General features: G+C 45.6%; 1 protein-coding gene across 5 annotated transcripts in view; it reads left to right on the top strand.

The window, feature by feature from the left end:
• Cdk15 (cyclin dependent kinase 15) overlaps window positions 1-26,643 on the top strand; it is a 93,897-nt gene that overhangs the window by 13,337 nt on the left and 53,917 nt on the right. For all 5 annotated transcript variants that reach the window (XM_060368417.1, XM_060368414.1, XM_060368415.1 and 2 more), the window contains exons 5-8: window positions 7,987-8,081; window positions 9,210-9,272; window positions 15,633-15,756; window positions 17,097-17,217. In XM_060368417.1, coding sequence (XP_060224400.1) covers window positions 7,987-8,081; window positions 9,210-9,272; window positions 15,633-15,756; window positions 17,097-17,217 — 403 coding nt within the window. The remainder of the gene's footprint in view (window positions 1-7,986; window positions 8,082-9,209; window positions 9,273-15,632; window positions 15,757-17,096; window positions 17,218-26,643) is intronic.

Raw genomic sequence — 26,643 nt, forward strand, 5'->3', positions numbered from 1 at the left:
CTAGTGAGTTTAATCAAGGTCAAGTGCAGGAATATGAACCCATTACGAGTAGCTAGGGCAGGGAAGAGATGCCTTTGTCCCATAGAAACTATTAATCACCTACACCTCTCCAGGGAGGTATGGGGCTTACAGGCTCCTCTCCTCCATAACAGAGCATGGAGGAGAGATTCAATGGCAATGTCCATGTCATGCCCTGAAGACAGTGTCCCTAAACATTCTTCTTCCAGCTTTTACATTCTTTCCATTCTCCTAATCTCCCATGATCTCTGAGCCCTGGAGGGCATAATAAAGATGCCTTATTTAAGGATGATCACCTATTCTTCACACTTGACTAGTTAAGACACTCTTCAGCGACTGTTGTCCACCACAGAAAAAGAGACGCTCCTCTGATCAAAGCTGACAGCATCATTGATCTGTGACCATAAGCAGAAATATTGAAAGGTGATTTAATGGGCATACCACATTCGCTTAGCAAACCACAGTAGCTTTCCCACTGGGACCTAGGACCTGAGCCACAGACTTCTGATGGGGTGTATAGTACCAGATATGAATTCCTTGCTGGGAGCATGCTTCAAATCTAAGCATGAAATGATTGGTTACCCCACAGGTATGCCACTATCACCCCAGAGAATACAATGTGATAAGGGGTTGACTTCCAAAGAAATCATTTGCCTTGATACTTAACAAACATTTCTCTAAATTATACAGTTTCTTAGGGTGCATAGTGTGACTCCTTCTCTTGGTTCATGGCTTTTATGCCAGAGAAAATGTAACATTAGGAAATGCAAATCCCTTATTGTTCAGTGTCTCATGGAGTGGGGGTGGGCTCTATTAATGACTCTTGCACAGACTCATTAGAAGTGGCCTAGTCGTTATTGATTCACAAACATTTATTAAGCACCACATGCCAGGCCTATGTTAGTGCTGGAAATGCAAAGTCAGGGGGCAGAGAGCTTTGGTTTCCAGGATATAGATACATATACCCTAGGACTTTGAGAGACAGACTTGCTCTACCTATGGCTATCATTTTCTACATCTTTTCCTAAACTAAATAGAACAATGCAGAGTAACATCAAAATATCATGAACCACTATGCTAGCAAAACATCAATTTTCCTAAAACTTGTTCAACTGCAGATCATAATGAAATAAAGAAAATATTTGTATGCCATTGTAAGATGGAAATATTTCTCCTGAATTATTAAATACTTTATATTATATTATATTTAAATGTGATATATTTAAAATATATTAATTAATATTTCATTGCTTATATGTTAATAATTATACTATTATTATTAAATGTTTTATTTAATAATATGTGATAGAATAAATCACATTATATTTTACCTAAATATGTTAGCTATCTTTTTAAAATCAATTTTATTTATTTGTCTTTATGTATGAGTGCTCTATCTGCATGTACACCTGCATGTACACCCAGAAGAGGGCACCAGATCTCACTATAGATGGTTGTGAGCCACCATGTGGTTGCTAGAAATTGAACTCAGGACCTCTGGAAGAGCAAACAGTGCTCTTAATCACTGAGCCACCTCCCCATCCTCCTATATTAACTATCTTTTATACTAGATAAAGACCAGCATTAGCCAGGTCTAGTGGTGCATGCCTATAATCCCAGCACTTGGGGAGGCAGAGGCAGGCGGATGACTATGAGTTTGAGGCCAGCCTGGTCTACAAAGTGAATCCAGGACAGCCAGTGCTACACAGAAAAACCTTATCTGGAAACAAAACAAAACAAACAAACAAAACAAAAATATCAGCATTGACCATTTTCCTCAGGCAAAAAATACGTTGTTTTATTCATCTTTACTATTTGATTTTTGGTGTTTTTATGATCAAACCAAGTTAATGTCTGTGAAATTCTTACAGCAATGACTGGTGTATCTTAAAGAATCTAGGAGTGTTAGCTGTAGGATATAGTTCAGTGGAAAACACACTCAAGGCTCTGGGATTATCCCCAGTCTTCTACTCACCCAAAACAGCAGGCCCATTGTGACTCCCCTGGAGCCCAATTTATCTCTGTGTCTTTTCTCTGAAGAAAAACAAAGTAAGGATGTTGACACATAAGCCATTTGTTTGTCTTGTTTTGAGACAGGGTCTCATGTAGCCTAGACTGGCCTTGACCTCTGTAGCTGGGGGTGACCTTCCTACTTGCATACACCTCCTAAGTGATGGGACTACAAGCGTGAGTGGCTTGAAAGGTGTGGATGTGTGTGGACAACTTTTCCAGAATCAGCATGCTTGTTTTAGCTGCTTTCCCTCTTCCTCAGGTGACTTTAGTATCCTTAAGTCTTCACACAAGATCCCACATCCTGTTCCAATGACTAGAGAGTCCTCAGAAGTAGGAGAAAGCAAGCTTTCCTCCCCCAAGTGTTCCTCTCACACATACCTGAAGGCTAGGGCATGGGAGACCCTCTGGTGTGTGGACTCAGCCACACACCATGTAATTCTATGAGCTTCGGACTAAACCGTTAACTGCTTTTCAGGCAAATCCCCTGTTAGTCGCTCAGTAAAATTCTATTTCCATACAGCTTTTTCAGTATCCTGGGGCATTAGGAAAGCAATGGTACACATGACCTGGAGACAGAACATTTTTGATGTAGGTGAGGAAGGTGCTTAAAAAAAAAGCAAGGAACCGAAACATCTTCGACAGAAACCCTGCCTTCAACCGTACACCACATCTGAATGATACTTTGGAAGACAAGATCCCAAACCCAGCAGTCGGAAACATTCCTGACACTGTTCTAAGAGGCACTAAAGATCCAATAAGCAGAAAAGGCTAAGCGTGGCTGTCCTCCACGAAGCTGTGTTCAGAAGGGAGACTGACAACCAACACGTATGTGCGTGTATATGTGTGATCAGGTGTCCATGTGATGAAAGGTGGTGATGAGTGCTATGGAGGAGAATAAGATAGCTGAGGCTTACTGGGTTGAGTGAGGTGGAAGGCTGTGATTTCATCTGCAATGATGTGGACAAGAAAGCCCATACTTTACATGTACCCTATACCGGTTGAGCAGAGTCCTAATGAAAGTGAGCGGAAAACATGCAAAGAGCAGGGAAAGAGAATTGCGGGTGGAGACAATGACGGTCATAAGACAGGGTTGGGGGAGTGCAGGGGGAGGGAGGAACAGTTAAGAGGACAACAGGGACGTGAGAGTGGGAGGAGAGGAGAGCTAATGAAGGCCTGGAGTGGGAGAGGGGAGGAGGCTGGACAGGACATTGCAAGCCCTTTGGATTTTATTGAGTGAGATGAGCAGTCACTCTAGGCGTTGGGAATCAGAAGGGATCTGCTTGGACAGTTTCAGATTCTTCCAGAGGGAAGAGTCTGTGGGACAGACAGATAAGGAGACTACTTGGGGTGCCTTTGCTGCGAGATACCACATGACCTGGCCGAGGCGGGGCAGTCGGCAACAGGGAAAGAAGTGAGGGCCACGGCATGTTCTGCAGAACTGACAACAGATTTTCAGATGGGGCAGTTGAGAGCATGAAAAAAAAAATAAACAAAAAAACAACCAGTTGAGAGGGACTGCTGTTCGCAAGTGTGTTAAACCTACGTAAAAAGCGTGAAGGGCTTTAACTTACTTGGGCACAGGATATTGTGAACTCAGGATAAGATTGATGATACAAATAAGTCCAACAGAGAGAAATAATGAAAGGGGCACTTTCCCCATTCCTGCAAACCTGAGATTATATGAGAAAAATACAGAAGCGAAGGCTGATGGCCGATGGCCGTGGCTGTTAGCAGGAAGCCTCATCCAATCACACGGTCCTTGAGTGTCTTAGCACTGTGATTAGTAAGCCATTGCCACCACCATCTTTAAAGTAAGCCTAAGGAGTCTTCGTGATATAATTATGTAAGAACAAAATTGCATTAAACGTGAAATTAAAATGGGGGGGGGGCGTCACCAGGTATTTGCAATCTAAAAACTTGAGAAACTGAGGCAGAAGAATCATTATCAGTCTGAGGCCAGCCTGACCTATAAGTCTGAGTTCCAGGACAGCCAGGGTTGCAGGGAGACCTGGTCTTGAAATAAATATGTCAGTAGTAAATTAATTAATTAAAATGTTTTAATGTTCTTTGCCATTTGTTTTCCATGTCCTTCAGAGGGGAAAAAAAATGTAATTTTTGTGTAGTGTTAAAGATTGAATCCAAGGCCTTGCACATACGAGGTGAGCATTGTGCTACGCCTGTAAAAGCTTTGTCCTGTGTATATGTGTGTGTAGAGAAACGGGAACTTATGAAATTATTTGTAAATAAAAATGCATATAAAATGCAAGTGTTCTCAACTGATGGTCAGAAGCCATTGCTATAAATCTGGGCGGTATTGAAAACTCTAGGAGAAACATACCGAAGATTAGGCTTTATGACTGGGAGTGGGGTTTTAGTGGGCTCAAGAGAGTGGGAAGCTGAAGTCAGGAGAGTAACTGTAATTTGCATCTCTGTCACACTTGCCATTCACGAAAGGTTTTAAGAATAGAGGCTTGAGTTCATTCACGAGAACCCTGTGGAGTGAAGTCAGGAAAGACGGTCTCTCTCTCTTTCTCCATGAGGCGGGACATTCCCCAGTGCTCACTGAGAAAGTGGCAGGGCCAGGATTCCTGGCTCGGCAGACACTCAGTGTCTGAAGGCACTCAGTGAAGATGTTTGATGAATTAAGCTCTTACTCTTGGCTAAGCAACTGGCTAACGGTTGCCCGAGGTGGTGTTGGGGCATCCAAAAGACAGAGGAAGTCGCTCTGCTCCCGTGTGGATGTCGGTGTGGGCCTAGAGAGATGAAACGCGTGCTGTGAAACTGGTCCTCATATTTGCAAAATGAATTCACTGTTAAAAGTGAAATAATACATTTGTTCCCTAAGGACCCTGCGGGCCCAGCTCAGAAGAGCACAATAGCCTGACAGGCCCGGCAGAACCCCTTCAGCAGTGAGGGCAGCTAACCCCGAACTGACTTGGTTTTATTGTTGTTGTTGTTTGTTTTGTTTGTTTGTTTGAGACCAAATCGTTCTATGTGACTCTGGCTGTCCTGGAACTCACTATGTAGGCCAGGCTAGCCTCGAACTCTCTGGAGTGCTGGGATTAAAGGCATGTTTTGCTGCTCATAGCTCAAACTAACTTTAAAAAGGATTAAGAGTGGTGGCTGCTTTGACAACTACCAGGCTTGCCTGGCACTAACAGTGCTACCATGAACCAAATTGGTTTCTCTGCCTTAATCTTGTGAGAAGGGGTGAACGAGGAGAGGGAGAGAGCGAGTGTGTGTGTGTGCATGCGTGCGTGCTTGTGGTGCTGAGGCTAGAACCTGTGGCCTTCTGCATTGAGCTCCAGCACAGTGCTCCAGCACAGTGCACCTCTGCCTTCCTCTATGGCCAGGCCTGCTGTGAGCAGGTGTTGTAGTCTGTCCCCAGCAGCTAGCTCCTGGGTACATCCCACACAGTGGAAAGGAAAGCAGCTCTTTACTAACGGTGGGAACGGGGGAGGGCTTTTCTGAGCGGCTGGGTTTTGCCTGTCTCTGAACCAATCGTCACTGAAACTGGGCAGTGTCTGTGAAATGTCCAGTCGTGGACACTTCTAGGTCACAAGGCCACTCTTGGGTAAAGGCAGAGTAGCTCGAATAGAAGGGAATGGACTAAGAGGAGTGAGGGAAAGAATGGTGTTCCCACTAGAGGGGAGACTGACCGTCGGGAGGCAAACATGACAGGACAGGTTCCTGAGGGAATCATTATGCTCCCAGACTGCAGAGAGCACTAGAGTTCATCTGGGGAGGGGGAGAGATGCGTGTCTGTGCACACACATGTGCTTGTAACATGTGTGGTTGGGTGTGTGAAGGCCAGAGATAGATGTTGTGTCCTCGGTGGCTTCTCCACCTTATTTGTTGATGAATACTGGAGCACAGTGAGCGCTAGGCCGGCCGTTCCACAGTGAGCCGCTGGAATCATTTGTCTCAGCCCCCCCAGTGCTGGGATTACAGGCCTGCATGGCCACACCCCACTTTTACTTGGGTTTTGGGGATCCAAACTCAGGCGCTCCTGCTTGTGGGACAAGCATTGATTTGCCCACTGAGCCACCTCCTGTTCTTAATTTTGCAGAACTCTTCAGGAGGAAAGAGGTGATGCAGAAGATTTGTCAAGCAGAACTGGAGGCACACGATCAGAACACTGATTTTGAGGCGTTTTTTTTGTTTTGTTTTCAAATATACTATTTTTCTTTTGTTTAATTCATGGTTTTAGGTAGAGGACAAAATAATGGGATTTCATTATGATCTTCTCATACCCATTGCATCTTATTAGAATTTTTCTTTTTCCTGTCCCTTCCTCCTTATCACTGACCCCTTTCCTCCCACCAAATAGTCCCCATTTTGAATAGGTATATATGTATGTATGTATGTATGTATGTATGTATGCACGTATGTTTTTAGTGTGTGTGCATGTGTGTTGTTTTCCACACAGGGCCAGGAGTTGACCTGAGCTCCCCTCTTTGATCACTCCCACAGTGTGTAGGGAGGCAGGGCCTCTCACTGACCCTGGGCTCTCTGATTCAGCTAGTCTCTGTGGTGGTTTGCCCAGAGATCCCCTTTGCCCACCTCCTGGGATTAAAGATGGGCCGCCACTCCTACCTGGTGTTATGTGGGCACTGGGCGTCTGAGTTTCAGTCCGCAGACTTGCATGGCAGCGCTTTACCCACGGAGCCATCTCCCCAGTCCCCTATGTATTTAAATCCTGACTCTGCCTGTGAGAGAAAACATGTGATATTTTGTCTTTCTACTCCTCTACCCTGCCCTCTTCTCCTTTTCTTTCCCTTTAGGGATCTTCTCACCTTATATTTTTGCTTCTTATGTCCTAAATACACATATACATATATTGACGATTTGAGTTTCATTCTTTTAAGTCTTTTGTTTGTTTCTGAGACAGGGTCTCACTCTGTAGCCCAAGCTGCCCTTGAATTTGCAGTAAACCTCCAGCCTCAGTCACCTGATTATTGGTCCTATAGTCATATCAGGCACCACCCTTAGATTCAAAGACACTATTTTCTTTATGCTGAGACTTATCATCTCTTTATGCCTCCTTTGTTTTCATCCTTCTGAGGTCATGGGTCTTCCATCTCTCTGAAACTCCCAAATACAACCTTTCTGGGTCTTGCGTGGCAATCTCTCCTCTTTCGTTGGATGCTTTTGGGAGGTAACAACGGGCTATGTCACTGGTAAAATGCCTGAAGCAAGACCCTGGGCTAAATCCACAGTATAAATAAGTAGGCAAATAAATAATAATAATAAATGGCTGCTTTTAGAAACCTAACAATGACCTGTTACTGAATAGGCAAAAGACAGCTGTCAGCACTCCTCTTCCCCAAGGCTCCCCAAGCTCAGCGTTCTCTTTCAAGTTTGTATTTCCGTAGAGGAGGCTTGTAATTTTCCCTTAAGAAGTCTTCCCTATTGTATAGGTAACCAGTGTTCTTTGCACCTGAGCCTCCCTCCCACCAACCCCGTCTATCAGCCCCACTGTCCCCCAGCTAGTCTTTGGCTCTCAGAGCTTTGTCACTTGTTGCAAACTCCTGCTTTAAAAGGTGGTAGAACAGCCAGTTTCCTGCTCCACCCATGGCCTGTGTGTGTCTCTGAGCCCAGGCTCCTACAGCTCTGAAGCTGGGATGGTGAGAATCTCAGAGGAGAGCCTCACAAAGTGCCCTGAGTGCTCTGAGGAAATTGATTAGGTGGATGGAAGCCTTGTTTGCAACCATCAAGCCGGCCGGAGAAGGCAGTTGTGGAAATACAGTGATTCGCCATTTTTAAAGCAATAAAAGTATAAAAGTCCGTTGTCATTTCAGATATTCTTCCAGAAGAGGTTCATTTTCAGCAGTAAAAACCCAAGACTGCTTGATTTGAAATGTTTACAGAAAAAAATAAATATTGGTTAATAGGTTTAAAGAGGCACTTTCATTATCAGTGATTGCTGTTAACACCTTGTTTAAATCTTTCTAGCATCTCTCCTGAAGGCTTTGAAGCATGCCAATATCGTCCTCTTGCATGACATTGTTCACACCAAAGAGACTCTGACCTTCGTGTTTGAATACATGGTGAGTTCTCCAGACTCTTACTACATACGAGGGAGATGGCCTAGTACTTGTATAATAAATCTGTTAATATTTTATGACACGATAAAACTTCCATTATGATGTGGAGGTATGATGGATCATTGATGTGCTAAGCGGGACCTTGCTGCTCTCACTGGCCATCAGTACTTCTTTTATTTAAAATTTATTTTAGAATATTTACTTTACATCCCAAGGGTGCCCCCTCCCTCGTCTCTCCCAGTCCCTCCCTTTTCTCTCCTTCCTCCTTTCCCCTCTCCTCCCCCCTCCCCAGAAAAGGGGAGCCCCCCTTTCCCTATATCAACCTTCCCCAGAACATCAAGTCACATCAGGACTGAGCATATCCTCATCCCCTGAGGCCAGGCAAGGTAGCCCTGCCAGGGGGTAAGGGATCCAAAAGCAGGCACCAGAATCCATGATGGAAACAGTCTCCTCCCCTACACTCGCCAGGCAGCCCACGAAGACCAAGCTGCCCATGGGCCACATATGTGCAGGGGGCCTAGGTGCAGACCATGCATGCTCCTCCGTTGATGTCCCAGGCTGGCAATTAGTACTTCTTCACCTGGATTTTTGTCTGTCCTGTCCCCCTCACCACCAGTAATAAACTAGGATTTTTGCATCTCATAAAACTTTGCACTTTTTAAGGGCCATTTTAGTTACTAGTAGAACCTGATTTTGTTCCTTTGATTAAATGGATGGACATAAAACACAAGATATTTAAAGACCATATATAAGACTAATAAAGAATAACTCAATTTGTATTTTGGAAAGGAAAGAAAAGATTCAAATGAACAAAAAGAAACTCTGAGGTAAGTGTATTTGACCTGCCTTCAAGGACACTTGGAAAGTGAAAGTTTCCTTTGCTGTGCCCTGTGTCAGCCACTCACATGAGCATCTCTGTGCCAAGAAACAGGCTCCCTTGTGCCAGTGGCCAGCTAGAAAGGCACACTCTACCTGACCTTAACAATAGGTATCAGAAAAATGTGGCTATTCCTCTCTTACACGGTAGTCTCAAACATTTGGCTGGTTTTGTTGTCTCTCCTCTGCGATGTAGGGTACTGTCCATGCACCACTGACTTGCTCTGCCCTCTGTCTCTCTGCTGGTTTGTTTAGCACACCGACCTGGCTCAGTACATGTCCCAGCATCCTGGAGGACTTCATCCTCACAACGTCAGGGTGAGTACTGTCAGAGTCAGGCTCTCCTCTGGCCTGCCAGGGAGGAGCATCAGGAAACAGACAACCATCCCAGAGTAAAGTCCGTGATCCGATAAAAGAACACGGGCCCAGGCATAGTGCTTTATGCCTTTAATCCCCCAGTACTCTGGAGACTGAAGCAAAAGCATTACTGTGAGTTCAAGGCCAGCCCGGCTTACACAGTGAGGGCTAGGTTGCCTAGACTACAGTGTGAGACCCTGTCTCACAACAACAGCTAAGCACACTGAAAGAAGATAGTTATCACCTCAAGATACAAAGATGTGTAGCTATACAGCCTAACCCAACAGTGCGTGTTTAGATTGATGGACCAGTTAAATATAATTACCTCAAAGGGAGAAAAGAGAGGCAGGAGCCAGTATGAAAAAGACCCTTTTCTTAGCAGGCTGTTGGGGCCTGTGATAAAGTTTGTAATGCCTAGTCTATCAGGTCCTACTATACACAAAAGGCTAAATCTCACTTTCTAGTTCATCAGAGCAGAAATCAGAAACCCTTTGCTAGCTGCAATTCTATATGTTATGCATTTTAGAAACCATTTATATTTCAAACTTTTCATTCCTCAGGGTTTTATTGACAGCAGTAAAATATATGAAAGTTGCATTTGGTGTAACTATTCATTTAGGTAATATTTACTTATGTTTAATATTTAATTATGCTTAATAAACAAATATTATTCATTTATTAAAGAAATATACATTGAGTATTGAGTGCTGCATTGAGTTCTGACGATTCAATTTTGAAAAGTTTGTGTTTCTTATCCGCAATGAGTTTAAAGTGCAGCATGGCCTCTATTAGTTAGTTAGAAACACAACATTTAGTGCTTGGCTATGTGGACAGGAGTTCTATGGCACACTTAGTAAGCAGAGAGAGCCTACTCAGAGGAGCAAGCCTTTAAGGAGGAGGTTTAAAGACAAGGAAGGGTGAGGAGTGATAAAAATTAAATGGCGGTGCGGAGCCACGCTAGAGAACTAGGCAGGGATGAGCTTGTGGTGGCATATGCCAACAGTCCCAGCATTCGGGAGGTGGAGGCAGGAAGCGCTCAAGATCAAGGCCAGCCTGGGCTGTAGAGGCCTTGTCTCCACACCACCATCACAAGAAAAGGGGGGAGGGTCTCAGAAAAGGAGGTAGAGAGAATGAGAAGTAGACAGGGAAGCAAGGAAAAAGGAAATGGGTAGTAGTCTCAAGGACCCTCTTGAGGATAAAACATTAAATTGTCCACATGCCTATTTTCGTGGGGGGGAGGTTGTTAATGTTGTTTTATGAGATTTATTATTTTTTGAATTATGTGTGTGTATACATAATTGCAAGCACCCACAGAAGGCAAAAAAGGGGAGGCATCTGATACCCTGGTATTGGAATTACAAATGGTTATGAGCTGTTGTGTGGGAGCTGGGCACCCCAACTCCTGTCCTCTGCAAGAGCAACCAGCGCTCATAACCACTGAGTCACCTCTCCAGCGCACCACCTTTCCTTTTTTAAAGTGGCAGTACTTAACAATTCCAGTAGAGATTTTAGTATGTTTATCCCTTAGAAGCTAAGCAAGAAGGAGGAGCCTGGGTAAGATGCTAAGCCTCATTCAGCAGGCAAACAGGTTAGATATTAGAAGAGGGAGAAAATAGGGAACAGGACAGGAGCACCACAGAGGGCTTCTGAAAGACTCTACCCAGCAAGGTATCAAAGCAGAGGCTGAGACTCATAGCCAACTTTGGACAGAGTACAGGGAATTTTATGAAAGAAGGGGGAGGGGATAGAAAAATCTGGAGGGGACAGGAATTCTATAAGGAGAACAACAGAACCCAAAAATCTGGGCACAGGGGTCTTTTCTGAGACTGATACTCCAACCAAGGACCATGCATGGAGATAACCTAGAACCCCTGCACAGGTGTAACCCATGGCAGCTCAGTATCCAAGTGGGTTCCCTAGTAAGGGGAACAGGGACTGTCTCTGACATGAACTCAGTGGCTGGGTCTTTGATCACCTCTCCCTGAGGGGGGGAGGAGGCAGCCTTACCAGGCCAGAGGAAGACAGTGCAGCCAGTCCTGATGAGACCTGATAGGATAGGGTCAGAGGGAAGGGAGGAGGACCTCCCCTATTAATGGACTGGGGGAGGGATATAGGGGGAGAAGAGGGAGGGAGAGCAGGATTGGGAGGGGATGAGAGGGGGGGCTACAGTTGGGATACAAAGTGAATAAATTGAAATAAATGAAAGGAAAAAAATATTCCAGTAGAGGGGTGGAGGACAGCAGACATTTCGGTTGATTCAGAACTGGCGTTTTGCCAGATGTGGGAATAACAACCAGTGGAACAAGGGTCTAGAAGAAACTGATAAGAGAAGTCAATGCAACTGCCATTGCTTCCAGACTGCGTCTAGCCTCAGGTGGTTATGGCCATTGCTTCTAGCCTCGGGTCGTTATGCTGAGATAAGCAGGACGCTGAGGAGAAAGTGCACTGCTGAAGGAAGTAGAGAGACTGATTAACTAGAACCGTTGGGGAAAACAGATCTGGGGCTTGAGTAACTCACATATCAGACACTGAAAGGCTGAGAAAGATAGAAACACGGAAGACACAATTCCTGCCCTTACGAGCCTTTCTACAAAATGAGATAAGGCTGCACTCTATAGGTAGATATACAGAGAGAGAGAGAGAGAGAGAGACAGACAGACAGACAGATAGACAGATAGACAGATAGATAGATAAAGCCTGTAGACATGGCTTAAGGGTTAGGAGCACTTGTTGCTCTTGCAAAGGGCCTGGGTTTGGTTCCCAGCACCTACATGATGGCTCACAACCATCTGTACAAGATCTGCCGCCCTCTTCTGTACCTATGGGCACTGCATGCAGGTGGTACACAGACGAAAAACATGGAGGCCAAACATTCACACACGTAAAATAAAAATAAAAAAGCATTTCAATTTCTAATGAAAAGTAAGGCCTGGTCTTGTAGCTATGCAGAGAAGTCAGTGTTTTCCTGTGTGTTTAATTGTTTGTATTACAGTTTATTCTTTAGTTTTGTGTGTGGTGCTGGGAATACACACACACCATGGCGAAGGTATGGAGGTCAGAGGGCAGTTTGTAGAAACTGGTTCTGTCCTTCTTCTATAGGGGTCATGGTAATCAAACTGAGGCTGTGTCAGGCTTGGTAGCAAGCATCTAACTGTGGGGTGGAGTTGGGGGGAAGGGGAATAAATGATCAAAATATATATCAAAATATATTGTGTAGAAAAAAAAAAAGTTTTAGAAGGAAGAAGAGGCTAGAGTCAGGAATCCCGGTTGGAAGTTTCTGGTGTGCGCTAGCCTGCTGCTTGTCAGATCAGTGAGGAGGTGAATGGCTGAGGACCTGGTTTGGTAAATCCGGCATCAAGCCTGGGTGAGCTTCTGGCATCATCCACGGTGAGGCAGAGGTTGTGGGGAGACGGACTTTGAGTGGCAGGGAGCCAGGTAAGAATCTCATCACACCAGTAGTGATGGCAGAAGTGGGAAGGGATGTGAACGAGAGTAAGGAGATTTCAGTGAGCTCTTGCTGACCAGCTATACGTGACAAGGAAAGGAGGTGGCTGGGCAAACAGGATTGATTTTTTTTTTTTTTCTTCTTTTGAGCTTTATTGACCGGCAGAGTGATAGCCACATTGACCAAAATGGGAGAAGTTGGCCTGGGGAGGAAGGGAAGGGGCTTTAGACATATCCACTCTACTTGGGGCCCGCTTGGGGCCGGCCACCCACAGGGAAAGGAGCAGTAGGCAGGTGAGGAGTTGGTGAGTGCGGAGGCTGGGAGCTGAAGTACAGGTCTCGGGCCTTGGGCACACAGGGTTTGGAATGCAGATTGAGCATGGAGACAGGACTCATGGTGGGATTCTTGTGCTAAACGGTAAGAGAAGGTTGTGGATGAAAGCAAGCCGCCTCGAGGCCTGCAAGTCATCCCTGGGACTCCTGGTGGTGGAAGCCAAGAGACAGATTCAAGGAGGACACGGCTAAGGGCATCACAGCTGTCACATGTGGTGCAGCTGGAGGTACATCAGGACCCTCAGTGTCAGTTCCCACCTTTTAGGAAACCAGGGCCTTGGCCTTGCCACAGAATAAAAGGTTTCAGGTTGAGACCACATGAGGTGGAGCTGGAGTTTATTGAAAAGTTGTGTGTGTGTGTGTGTGTGTGTGTGTGTGTGTGTGTGTGATAGTCCCTTGACTTGACATTCGCCTTCTACGGTCACCTCCAACTCCCACGCTGACAATCCTCTTCCTCTGCTGGATTACAGCCTTGACAGTGAGGTTGGTTAAGACAACAGTTACAGATGTGCGGCGGTTCTGGGAAAGTGGCTGGGTCTGTGATCAATTATCCAGAGTTGATGGGTGAAGGAAGAGTCAGCAAGAATATTTCTGGCGTTGAGTAACAAGATGGATGGAGGTGGATCCAGCGAGGGAGGACCAGGAAGGAAACGGATTTTGAAGAAATATAGTGAATTAAGCTTTAGCCTGCTGAGGGAGGGCGTTATGGGATGTTCAAGTGAATGTCAGAGTCTGTGAGTCTAAAAGTCAAAAGCAGTTCAGGGGTGAAGAGTTTTCTACAGAAGCTTGAGGCTCGAGGCTCTGAACCCCAGCAGCCATTCAAAAGCCAGGTTTGGTGCTGGGCATCTGTGGCCTCAGCAAGGGGACTGAAGACAAGTGAATCCCTGGGGCCTGCCGGCCAGCCAGTCCAGCCAAAACAACAAGGTTCAGGTTCAGTGAGAGACCTTGTCTCAAAAGATAAAGTGGGGGCTGGTAGGATGGTTCAGTGGGTTTACACTTGCCACACAAGCTGAGCACCTGAGTTTGATCCTGGAACCCACTGTGGAGGAACCAACAGGCTCCTGAGAGGTGTATTCTGACATACACAGGCTCACCATGACACGAGAAATTGCCTTGCGTTAAAGATTTTGAAATGCTCTGAAGACAGTTGTTTACTGAGGCTGTAGGAGCAATAAGGCCCAGACTTGCTTGGTCCCATTGTAATCTATCTTTATGCTTTTTCTTTTGTTTCCTGTTCTGTTCTTTGTCTGTCTGTCTGTCTGTCTGTTTGTTTGTTTGTTTTAAGACAGTGTCTTAATATGTAGCCCAGGTTACCCTCAAACTTACACTTTATCCTCCGTCCTCAACCTCTCCAGTGCTAAGCCTCCAGTTGTGGCTCTGAGAGCCTTCTAGCCCAGATGGCACTAACTCAATAGACTTACTTCATGGCTCCCAAACTCTGGGGTGTGGGAAGCAGCTATAGAAAGAGAGGCCAAGATCCAACTTGACACTAATTGCGAAAGCGCCTTCAGGTTTGGCTCTCCTGTAATTGCTGGAGGAAGAACCTGGCTCGAGGGCGTGGAAGGGTGAGTGGGTGGTGAGGTTTGGTAAGGCTAGGGTTTTAAGATGCTGTGAAATACCATTCTTAAACCCCCCTGGGCTTTCCCACTTACAAATGCTCGGAGGACAGAGAGGAACAGCCAGAAGTGGGTGCTGACTAATTAGGTACAGAGCCCCCGGTCAGGCTCTCCGCCGACCCACTATCTCTGCCTCCCGGAGCTGGCTCCCTTCCCTTCTAACACACACTATGCATTTCCCTTGTTCTCAACTTTGAATTTAAGGGTTTAAAGATAATTCATGAAGACAATGGTTCCTTTATTTAGTCTTCTCATGTTTCAACAAACAAACAAAACGGACCATCACTTGTGAGTGCTCATGGAGGCAGAGGTGAGAGAACCACTTTTGACTTGATTCTCTCCTTCCAGCTGTATGTGGGTGAGCAAAGGGCTCCAGGCTTCACAGAGAACACCTTTACCTCCTGAGCCATCTCTCTCCCGCACACACCCCTTCATTTCTCAACACCATTTAAAATACATTTTCCAGTCGTGTCGCCTGGGATCATAGGTTTAAAAGGGTTCCTATCGGAGCCTGGAAAAACAAAGCAATCGTAAATTCCAGACTATCGTTTCCAGGTCAACTTGGACCTGACATGCAGAGTTCATGTGCGGAAAAAAATGTATATATATCATTCACATCTAAATCAATGCAAGTGCTCCTCCTAAGGAGACCCCAAAGTTTCACTTTAGATTTTTAAGGAAGGGCAACTCCTTCATTATCGGGAACAAGATGGCAGGAGGAGCCAGAATCCTTTGCTTGAAATGCAGTCGCCACGATTCCCTTGCCCTTTCCCCCTATTTCTGACTGATTCTAAAAAAAATCTCTCCCTCCTTTCATCTCTCAAGAGACACTCTCACTATATTCTTTTAGAGGAGTGTTTTTGATTTAGAGGCGAAATCAGCACACAGTGGTTCAAGTGTCCTCAGGTATGGTGTTCATCTCTTCCAGCTGTTCATGTTTCAGCTTCTGCGGGGCCTGGTATACATCCACCACCAGCGTGTTCTTCACAGGGACCTGAAACCTCAGAACTTGCTCATCAGTCACCTGGGAGAGCTCAAACTGGCTGACTTTGGTGAGTCGCCCCTCAGGTCTGCTTCTGGCCAATGAACAATGACTCTTTTGTACGCCCTTGTTTGAAGCACTGACGAGGCTCGGCCTTTGAAAGCTAGAGCTCAAGAACATGACCCTGCGTGTGGATGTCAAACTCACACGCAGGAAATGTGAGGCGAGAGGCAGGGAGTGTGGAAGTATCTTAGAATTCCATTAGGACTAGCCAGAAGCCTAAAAGAGGCCCTCGTGTGATCCCACCGTCACTCTTGGTGTAGTGGTGTTGGAGAGTAGACGGTACTCAGGAGATGTGTTTGCGTCTAAGTGGGTAATGACAACGCTGTCAGAACAGATCTCTGTCCCAGGATGGCAGAAGGGTGAAGCTGGCACTGGGATGTAGCGTGACCCCTGTACAAGTGGAAACAATGCTTTGTTCTGCACCCTTAAATGCCTACGTCATCTTGACCATATTCCTAGCAAATGGAAGCAGCCGTCCTCCCCAACTGGGTCTTTCCATTTCAGCATGCCGTAGTCTCTGTTCACAGCTCCATAATACAGAAGTGCATAAACACATACTATCCACACACACTTATATGTAGTTTCCGATTTTATTCTCCTTTCCTAGCACGTAGCTGAGAGTCTGTTTTTGCTTATCATTGTATTCCTAGAGTAGTACTAAATGCGCAGTGGTTTTCCTGAAGACAAGGTCTCACCATGTAGCTCCGGTTGACCTTAGAACCCACTGTAAAGATCAGGCTGGCCTTGAACTGACAGTCATCCTCCTGGCTCCGTCTCCCAAGTGCAGGAATTGCAAGGATGCACGACCACTGGATGACACACTGGTTCTAGTATTTTATTGTTGTTTGGTTGGGACTTTTCTGTTTGTTTGTTTCTTTCTTTCTTTAATCCCGGGGATTGAAGGTAGGGCCTTATGAACGAGAGGAGATTGCTCTACCACGGGGCTGCCTCTCCGGCTCTGGCACACTGGTTCCTGTCAATAATGTTCTTGTTTTGCAGAGAAGCCCTTGAGAGGAAATGACCTCACAGTCTACCACATTAACTAATCTGGGCCAACAGTCCTCCCTCTTTTTCTGCTACACTGGCAGAGAGGGTCATAGAGTACCGAAATGTGAAGCAGACACATTCATCCTGAGCCAAGTTAGTTCACTGCTACCGCAGAGATGCAAGTGCAGTAGGCACTGTTCTAGAAACGACCTTCCCTGGGTAGCTGAATGCTTCCGGGGAGCGTGCCCACCCCCGGGATTTTGTTTTCCGTGTTGTTTATATGCTCTGTAGTACAGTGTGTCACCAATACCCCCAGAGAGGCCCAGGATCATGGGTACCATCTTCACCCTCTTTGGACAGGTCTTGCTCGAGCCAAGTCCATCCCCAGCCAGACATACTCTTCAGAAGTGGTGACGCTCTGGTACCGGCCACCTGACGCACTGCTGGGAGCCACGGAGTACTCCTCAGAGCTAGACATATGGTAAGAAATAGTGCCAAAAAAAAAAAAAAAATGAGGGTACCGGTGATGGCTGCTTCACTTTCCATCTGTGTTCCGTCTTAGCAATTATTCTAATAAGGATACGCATTGTTTGTGCATGGAAACCCGCCGTGCTTTGTAATACACACCTCACTTGATTTTTTGCATCCTGTGGGGTTTTATGGGTAAAGAAACAATGTTCCAAAGAGGGATTTCCCGAGCTATCTGCTGTCTCCAGCTCATCACACCCCTCCTAGCTTGTCACCCCTTCATTCTTTGCCTGTTCCCCTTCTTGTCCACTTGTCATCAGAGAAACAGACATTCACCCTCGACCTACAGACAGGCAGGTGGACAGACAGACACACACACACAACTGTAATACAAATTAATATTAAAAAAAATAAAGATAGCTGTTCCGTGGTGGTGCACCCCTTTAATCCCAGCACTCGGGAGGCAGAGGGGGGTGGATCTCAGAGAAAACGAAAATAATAATAATAAGGATAATTGGGCTGGAGAGCTGTCTCAGCGGTTAAGGGCCACCGACTGCTCTTCCAGAGGACCTGGGTTCAATTCCCAGCACCCACATAGCAGCTCCCAACTGTCTGTAACTCCAGGATCTGACACCTTTACACAGACATACATGCAGGCAAAACACCAGTACCAATACGCAATAAATGTTTAAAAATGACAATAAGCTCCCCCCATCAGAGGTTGAACGTGACCAGGATGCAAGCCTGCGAACGAGGGGCTGGAGGATTTACCGGCGTACAGTGGGTAGCAGGTGCCCTCAGGCACTTGTCATCCTAGAGCCGGATGTGTGGGCCTTACACTTTGCTCATTTATTGGAAGGTTCGTGTATGGAGGTCAGACGACACCTCTGTGAGTCAGGGCCCTCTTTTCACTGTATGGGTTCCGGGGGCTCGAACTGAAGTCGTCAGGCTTAGCAACAGGCTCCTTTACCCCCTGAGCCATATGCCAGCCTCCATCACTTCGCTCTTACTTCTCGAGCTAGCCTGGGCATGTGAGGACCAAGGGACTTCTCAGGTCTCACCCGCTCCTCAGAGGTAATAAAACACATGGACCTTTTCCAAGGCTTTATAGGAATGTGGGCTCTATTTTTAAAAATCAGTTATAGCGTTTTTTCTTTGCATGCTTATTTTTAAAGTTCAGCTGTTATTTGATTTGAATGTGACAAGACAGCATTTCCTTTTATTCTAGTAACAGAAGACTTTTTAAAAATTTTATTAAATATAATTAAATCATTTTCCTTTTCCCTTTTCTCATTCTAACCACTCTTATGTCTCTCTCTTCACTCCCTCACAAATTCATGGCCTCGTTTTCTTTAATTGTGCTTACATGTGTGTGTGTGTGTGTGTGTGTGTGTGCGCGTGTGTGCATGTGTGTGTATAAAATCTATAAATACTGCTGAGGCCATTTAGTATTGTTTGTATGTATATGATTTCAGGACTGACCACTAAGATAGCCGTAGCCAATTAGGGGGCAAATCCCAGGGGAAGGCTAATTTTCCAGCGCCCAGCAGCATTTCCTTGTTGCCTATAGCTCTTTGTCTGGGAGTGGGTCCCTGTGAGATTTGCCCCCTCTGTGTTAGCATTTCTGTTGCTGTTGTTCTTGTTCAGGTCTTTTAAAGCAGCCATCTTATTGAAGCGTGGTGGAGTGAAGCCTCATTGTCCTGTCTAGGAGACACAATCTCACAGCAGACTCCCTGGCCCTCTGGCTCTGACAGTCTCTCTGCCCCTTCTTCCTCCATGTTCCTGAGCTTTAGGTGTAGGGGTTGTGTTGTGGGCGTGTCCACTGGGGATAGGCACCCCTGATGAGCTGTCCTCTACATTTTCACAGCCGTGAAAGACCGTGGCCCCACTAGCCTCAGAAGCTGGCTGGGTTTTTCAGTGCCAGGCATGATTTCCTTCCTGTTAAGCAGGCCTTGGAGCTAATTGAGAGCTGTTGGTTACTGCCTGGCAGCACTATTGCTCCCTTAGGGACAGCTTGACTTGCGGTCATCGTTATGGATACAGGCATCCCAGCTGGGTAGGACTGTCCCTGCCTCTCTCCCTTGGCGGCTGGCCTGTATAGCACCTTCCAGTGCTGTGAAAGCTCATCCTGAGGGAAGGAGGCTTTCAGGTCAGACCCAGAGCAGAGCCTCTGGGTCCGGTATCTGCAGTACATGTCAATGATAGATGTTTTTTTTTAACCAAGCAGGTAATTTTTAAGCAGCGCTAAACTTTTAGATTTCTCAAAAAGTTGGGAAATGAAGATGTCTCCCCTCCCCCCAGTGTAACTAGCTGTGGGCTTCTGGTACTGAGTGCCATTTCTAGAGCTGTCACCTGCTACTCAACTGCTCTAGAACCGTCAGCCCACCCTCTCTTCGGGCTCAACCTCAAAGGCCTTCAGCAGGCTCCGGGAGCTCTGCTCTGAATGACGCCTTTCAGCTGGTGTTTCCCAGGCAGAGGGGAGGACCTTCCAGCCATCAATTTTAAACTCTGTCATATTATAGAATATTTAAAACAATGAGATATATATAACACACATAGGAAAGATCAGCAAATCTCAGTGGAGCGATTTTGTCATTTCCTTGGTAATGTCTGGTGACATCTTTGTTGTCACAGCTGGTGGAAGGTACCGGCAGCTGGAGTAGAGAAGCTTGGGAAGCTGCTTAAAGTCCCGTACTGCAAAAGACGGCTTCTAAGGAAAACATTTATTCAGCACAAAATGTCGGTGACGGCACACAAGAACAGGGGAGCAGCCAGCATCAGAAGCACAACCCCAAAACTGCGTGCAGTGGCTACAGCCCAGACACTTTCTACTGTCCTGTGCACCTTTCTGTGCAGCCTGCCTTCCATGGAACAGGCTTCCGCCTGATCTTTACCTTAGTTTCCGGCCCTCACCCCCTTTCTTCTTCAGAAACAAATCATTTTCCGTTTTTGTTTGTGTTCTTAAAAAGAAAAAAAAAAATCTTTTTAACGGCTTCATTTTTGCCTACTTTGGAATCTTTGAAAACTAATTTTTAAAAATTACATCTATTTACTCGTTGGGGGTGAGAGATGAGTACAGCGGCTCAAGTATGAGGTCAGAGGACAGCTTTCAGGAGCTGGTTCTCTTCCTTCCACTGTTTGGGTCCTCCAGCTTGAATGACGCTCTTCAGGCTTAGCAGCAAGTACCTTTACCAGGTTAGCCATCTTGCCAGGCTCAATCTGAGCTTTGTAAAAGCAGTATTATATTGTATTCAGTCTTCTGTGGCTTGTTCCAACCCCCCCCCACACACACACACACTGTAATGAATTCTAAGACTCATCCACTTCCTTTTCATCATCCTCTCTGCTGGATCTTTTTTAGGTAGTTTATTGGTTATTTATATTACAAGTAGTCTCTCCCCATACAGGACTTTTGTCTTCTAGTCTTGATGTCTTCTTTTTGAATGAAAGGATTTTTAAAAGTCTAAATTACATTTTAATTGATGGATTTGCTTTATCTGTGTTTGCATGTGCAGGCGCTCATGCCACAGTGAGGATGTGGGGCTCAGAACACAGCTTGCGGGGCCTTCCCCTTCCGCTGTGAGGGAGTTTTGGCAGCAAATACCTTTACTCACTGAGCCATCTTGCCAGCCCTTGAACAAAGTTCTTAATTTTTTTTTTTTTAAGATTTATTTGAGTGCTCTATCTGCATGTACACTTTCACGCCAGAAGAGGGCATCAAATTCCAGTATAGATGGCTGTGAGCTACCATGTAGCTGCTGGGAACTGAACTCGGGACCTCTGGAAGAGCAAACGGTACTCTTAACTGCTGAGCCACCTCTCCAGCCCCCAAAGTTGTTAATATTTTTAATATTTTGTTAATATTTTTCCTTTTGCTTCCCCCTTTTTTATTTCTTGTTTTAAAAAAGTCCCGGACATAAGAATGAAACACTCATCAAGTTTTGGGCTGTTTTCTTTTCAGGTTTTGGTATTTATTGTATTCTTTACTCCCTGTCTCTGTGTGTATGAGCACGTGAACCAAGGTGCCTGAGGAGGCCAGAAGAGGGTGTCAGCTCCCCCGTGACTGGCAGTTCTGAGATGCCTATTGTAATATTGAGAACTGGACTCAGCTTCTCTGCAGGGGAAGTACGCTCTTGGCCATGCTGAGCTATCTCTCCAGGCCCCTTCAGATTCGGTTAATTATTGATTGATTGATTGATTGATTGATTGATTAGGTAGCTTTGATCGACTTCCTGCACTCTGGGTTCTGTCACTGCAGTGAGCCACCGTGCCTGCCTTTCACCTCAACACCGACTTTAATACGTGTTACCCAGCTGTCTCATTCCATTTTCTTATGCTATCTCTCATGCCAGGTTTCTCCTTTTAAAAATGTATTTATTAATTCTTTGAGACGTTCATACACACATAACAGTATATTTTAATCATGTTCACCCCAACTCTCCCCTTATCTCCACTCAGATCCCTCCCCCAACTTCCCTCCTAACTTCAACCGTGTGTGTGTGTGTGTGTGTGTGTGTGTGTGTGTGTGTGTTTTAAGACTTGGAAGTATTTTTTTATTAATTTATTTATACGTTCATTTTATACCCCAATTGCAACTCCACTCCCTCCTCTCCTCCCACCCACCACCCACTTCCCCCATACCCTTGTTTTCCCCCACCTTCCCACCCCTAAGCACCAGCCCACCCTGGCACATCAAGTCACATCAGCACTCAGTGCCTCCTCTTTCACCGCAGCAAGACAAGGCAGCCCTGCTAGGGAAACGGGATCCAGAGGGAGGCAACAGGGTTTGAATCAGAGTCGGCCTGTGCTCTAACTGTTAGGGGACCCATTTGAGGACCAAGCAGCCCATCAGCTTCACGTGTGTAGGGGGCCTAGGATGCTTTTTTATAGTAACCCACCAAGTCCAGTTTATGTTGCCCATGTACTCATGGGCGTGATGCCATCTGCTGGAGTACGCTCAACCCTAGGGCCACGGCCTTCCCCAGCACCCGCCGGCGTCAGTGGTCCTCGGCTAGGCGAGGAGGCTTGTGAGCCCTTTCTTCTCCAGGTAGGCAAGTTACTGGCTTGACCTTGTCCAAGGCCTGAGAGCATGCCAGCTTTCTTCTATATCAAATTTCCACGAATGCCGGGTCTGTCTCTAAGCTCTTCCTTCTGTCACACTGAGGTCAGTTTATCTGTCCTTGTACTGATATGTTAATTTCCACAGCTTTATAATAATAATCGATAGTTCACAGGACCTGTCTCACCCTTCATGAATCTGTGTTTCCAGTTACGTAAAAAACTCCTAAGAGGGGTTTTCATTAGAATTGCATAGAATGTATAGAATATTGTGAAAATAACTAGGCCCTTCATTTTTTATAGATACGTATAATAAATGTATTATATATGTATATGTGTATGTGTATATATATATATATATATATATAGAGAGAGAGAGAGAGAGAGAGAGAGAGAGAGGAATAGTCTCATGTACTCACGTACCCCAGGCTGGCCTCAAACTCTGCTTGTAGCTGAGGATAACCTTGAATTCCTGATCCTCCTGCTCCTACCTCCTTGTAAGTGTGCACCACTGTGCTTGACTTCCAAGTGATCAGCACAACCTATCTTTCCGCCTGCATAGGTCTTCTGAACATTTTATAACTTTTTGTTTAAGGCCGAACATATCTAAAGCAAAAGTCCTTCCAAATCTCTGTTATTGCTGACCGTTTCTCTTGGTCCCCAAGTGTGGTGTCTTTTCCCGAGAATGTGGTCTTTGATAGTTACAGGTTAACTTTCCTGCAATTATATTTGTGATATTTTTGTGTGTGAAAAGTGGTAAGGAAACTTTGTGTAAAGCAAAACAACAGAAAAGATCAGAATGCCCTGCAAGAGCACATGAGGGTACATGACTGAAGACATTCAAAGGACATTCAAAGGGTTCCCTTGGAGAGGGTTTGCATTTGAAAATGCTGAGATCATATATGTGTGTGTGTGTGTGTGTGTGTATGTATATATACACACATATATGTGTGTAATTAAAACTATACTTTATGTATGGCAATATACTTTATACATTATATAACATTATAGTTTCATGTTTTATATAGTTTTAAACAGAGAAAAAAAGGCAAATTTTTTTCAGGTTACAACCTCCCTGTGCTGATCCCAGAGGCTGGAGAGATGACTCAGGAATTACAAGCACTGGCTGCTCTTCCTGAGGACATGGGTTTGATTCCCAGCATCCACATGGAAGCTGACACCCACTTGTAACTCCAGTGCCAGGGGAATCAATGTATTCTTCTAGATTTTTCAGGCACTAGGCACGCATGTGGTGTATAGGCATACATGTAGCCAAATGCCCATATACATAAAATTGAAAATAAATAAATATTTGAACTTTAAAGATTTTGTTTAAAGTTTATTTATTTATTTATTTATTTAGTTTTTTTGAGGCAGGGTTTCCTGTTGTAGCCCTGGCTGTCCTGGAACTTGTTTTGTAGACCAGGCTGGCCTTGAACTCACAGAGATCCACCTTCCTCTGCCTCCTGAATACTGAGGTTAAAGGTCTGTGCCACCCCACCTCCCAATCTTTTCAAAACAATTTTTTTAATGACGTTTTTCTAAGTGGGTTAACACAGCAAACACATTCAGTGGCGCCATGTCTAATTCCTACTGCTCTATAAGGCGATGAGGTTGAATAAAAAGCCCCACGTTCACAGTTACTCCCCAAAGGAGTAACGCCTGTGGGATTCTCCTGGAGTGCAACTCGGATACGTTTTTAAGGACGTTTATTAAGGGTGGGAAATGCAGCTCAATTAGTAGAGAACTTGCTTAGAAAGCACAAAAGAGAACCTTCTTCCCCCAGCCCTCACCAGCCACTGTGGTACATTCCTGCCCACCAGCGCTAGGGAGGGGGTGAAGACAGGAGGAGGCAGAGTTCAAGGTCAGAGCTCAGAGCTCCAGCCCAGGTGCTGGATGAAAATCTGGGTCTTGTACAAGAGCACCAAAGCTCTAACTGCTGAGCCATCTCTCCAAAAAATGTTTGGGTTTTTTTTGTTTGTTTGTTTTGTTTTTGAGACTCTGTTATTTATTAATGTATCTTACGTAAGTGTTGTTCTGCCATCTAGATCTTGTTTTGTTTATTCTGGACGGGGTTTCTCTGTGTAGCCCTGGCTATCCTGGAACTCTGGATCTGGATCAACTGGATCTGCTGACCAGGCTGGCCTTGAACCATCTGCCTCTGCTTCCTGAGTGCCGGGATTAAAGGTATGCGCCACCACCAGGCTAGCATCTAAATCTTGAATTCTTTATATCACTGGCTACTAAAAAGAACTGTGACTCTTGGAGGAATCATCTGATTTTCAGGTGGGAGTATGAAAGGGTCTTGGAACTTCTTTGGTGGGCCAAAGTGTTGGGTTACAAAATAATACAAAATAAATGGAGACATGTCTGAAGAAGCTTCCCCCAGCCAAATCTGGGACACTTTTATTTTAACATCAAAGTAAATTATGAGAGAAATTAATTATAGCCTAGTGAATAAGGTAAGAGTCCGTACTGGAGACAGCTGGCTAACTAGCCAGAGGGGTGGAAAGAAAAGTTCCTCCCCCGCCCCCCACCTCCACAATAGAATGCCAACTAATGACAGAAGGAGGAAAAAAAAAGACACAGTTGGCAAATCACTATTTTGAAACCAATACAGTAGCGCTATGTCGAAACAAGGTTCATTGATGCGTAACTAAAAGGGGAAGACTGCTGAAGAGCAGGACGTTTACACAGCCACAGAGCACAGCTTCACAAATTACCGGTCAATTACAAAGAGAAAATAGAGACTTCACGGCAGAGAGACTTGGCAGACCACACCTCACAGCAGCAATTAAAGTGAATATGATGAATAATGGAGGCCCTGGCCTGGGCCTCCCAAAGTACGAGATGTACGAGAGCCCAGCGTCATTGATGCGGGATTCCTGGAAGAAGGTCTACCCAGCTCTGATCATGAGGAGCTATCAGACAAGCCCAAGTCTAGGGACAGTCTCCTGAAGCAGTGGGCCTGGAACCTTTGAAAGAGCAGAGCTTGGTTGGTTGGTTGGTTGGTTTTTTCAATTATTTTTCTTTTGGTGGTGCTGGGACTCGAACCCTGCACGTGCCTCGCACGTTCTAGGCAAGCAGTCTGTTGGTGCACTGCACACTCACCTGTGGAACCCCCGTGTCAGAGTCAAAAAAAAATGAGAGAACTATTCCAGGTTAAAGATGCTACAGAGGCATCTCCTCTCCAACAGCGAGTACCTTCCAGCCGAGTGAGGTGGTTCAGCAGGTAACGGCAGTCACACTAGCCTGACAACCCCATAGCCAGAACCTCCACACAGGTGACAGGAGAGAGCCAACTCGGAAGTTGTCCTCCAGCCGACCTCCGAATGTGCTCCACACCCACATCCCCCCTGTGAAGGGATTATTCAGTTATAAATTAAAGTCACTTCCATTATTTCTCTGCCCACCTTGCTATTGTTGTTGTTGGCCTAATAAAACTAAAAAGTAACCCAGAAACAGGACGGCTGACTTTGCCCCTGGGTTTACTGCCTGTCTGCTTTCAGGGCCTTGCTAAAAACTGGGGTTTACACGGAGATCTTCTTCCTTCTGGCACTTTCCTCTACAGGGTGAGAAAAAAGCGGAGAGGAGGAAAAGGCGATGCTGCTGGGTGCTGTATGCGGTGTTCCAGCTTTGGGCTGAGCGTCTTTGCAGGGACACGTGATGTTCTTAGGGGAGCAATCAGCCATCTAGGGGAGCGCTGGCGACCACATCATCAGTGGGGGGCCTGGAACAAAGGCCCTGGGGGCTCTGGTGCATTAGGACAAAGGTTCTTAGCCAGTGCTCTCTAGGCCGCCAACACTTCCACTTTCTCCTTGTCCTTTTCAGACCTCAGAAGTCCCTCGTTAGGGACTGTGGGGAGAAAAGATGTTTTAGGATCATTACGACACCCCGTGGTCATTTTCTGTTTGCTTGCTTTGGGAGGGGGGTGGAGGGGCAGGGACTATATTAAAATGCACGTAACATAAAACAGCGTATTTTGCCATTTAAAATAGCAAATAGTGGCAGTCGGCGCCTTTGTGTCATGTGACCGTGGTCTCTGTGTTTCTCTAGAACCTTTCGTTATCCCGTAGTGAACCTGCTCTCATTAACCATTAAAAATCCCACCAACTCTCCCATCAGCCCCTGGGAAACACCACTTTGCTCTCTGCACTTGTGTAGTCTCGGCTGTTCTGTCTCTTTCACATAACTGGAACCATGCCAATATTTGCCCTTGCATGTCTGGTGTCTTTCATTTAGCATGTTTTTAAGTTTATCCTGGTCTACTACACTGAGGTTTTCATTAGGACTTATTTGTGTGGTGTGTGAGGGGTTGGGGAGAGGGAGGAAGGGGGTGTGTATCCTTGCAGACGGGAATAGGATCTTGGATCCCCTGGAG

The sequence above is a fragment of the Meriones unguiculatus genome, chromosome 15, assembly GCF_030254825.1.
Source record: "Meriones unguiculatus strain TT.TT164.6M chromosome 15, Bangor_MerUng_6.1, whole genome shotgun sequence".
Lineage (NCBI taxonomy): Eukaryota > Metazoa > Chordata > Mammalia > Rodentia > Muridae > Meriones > Meriones unguiculatus.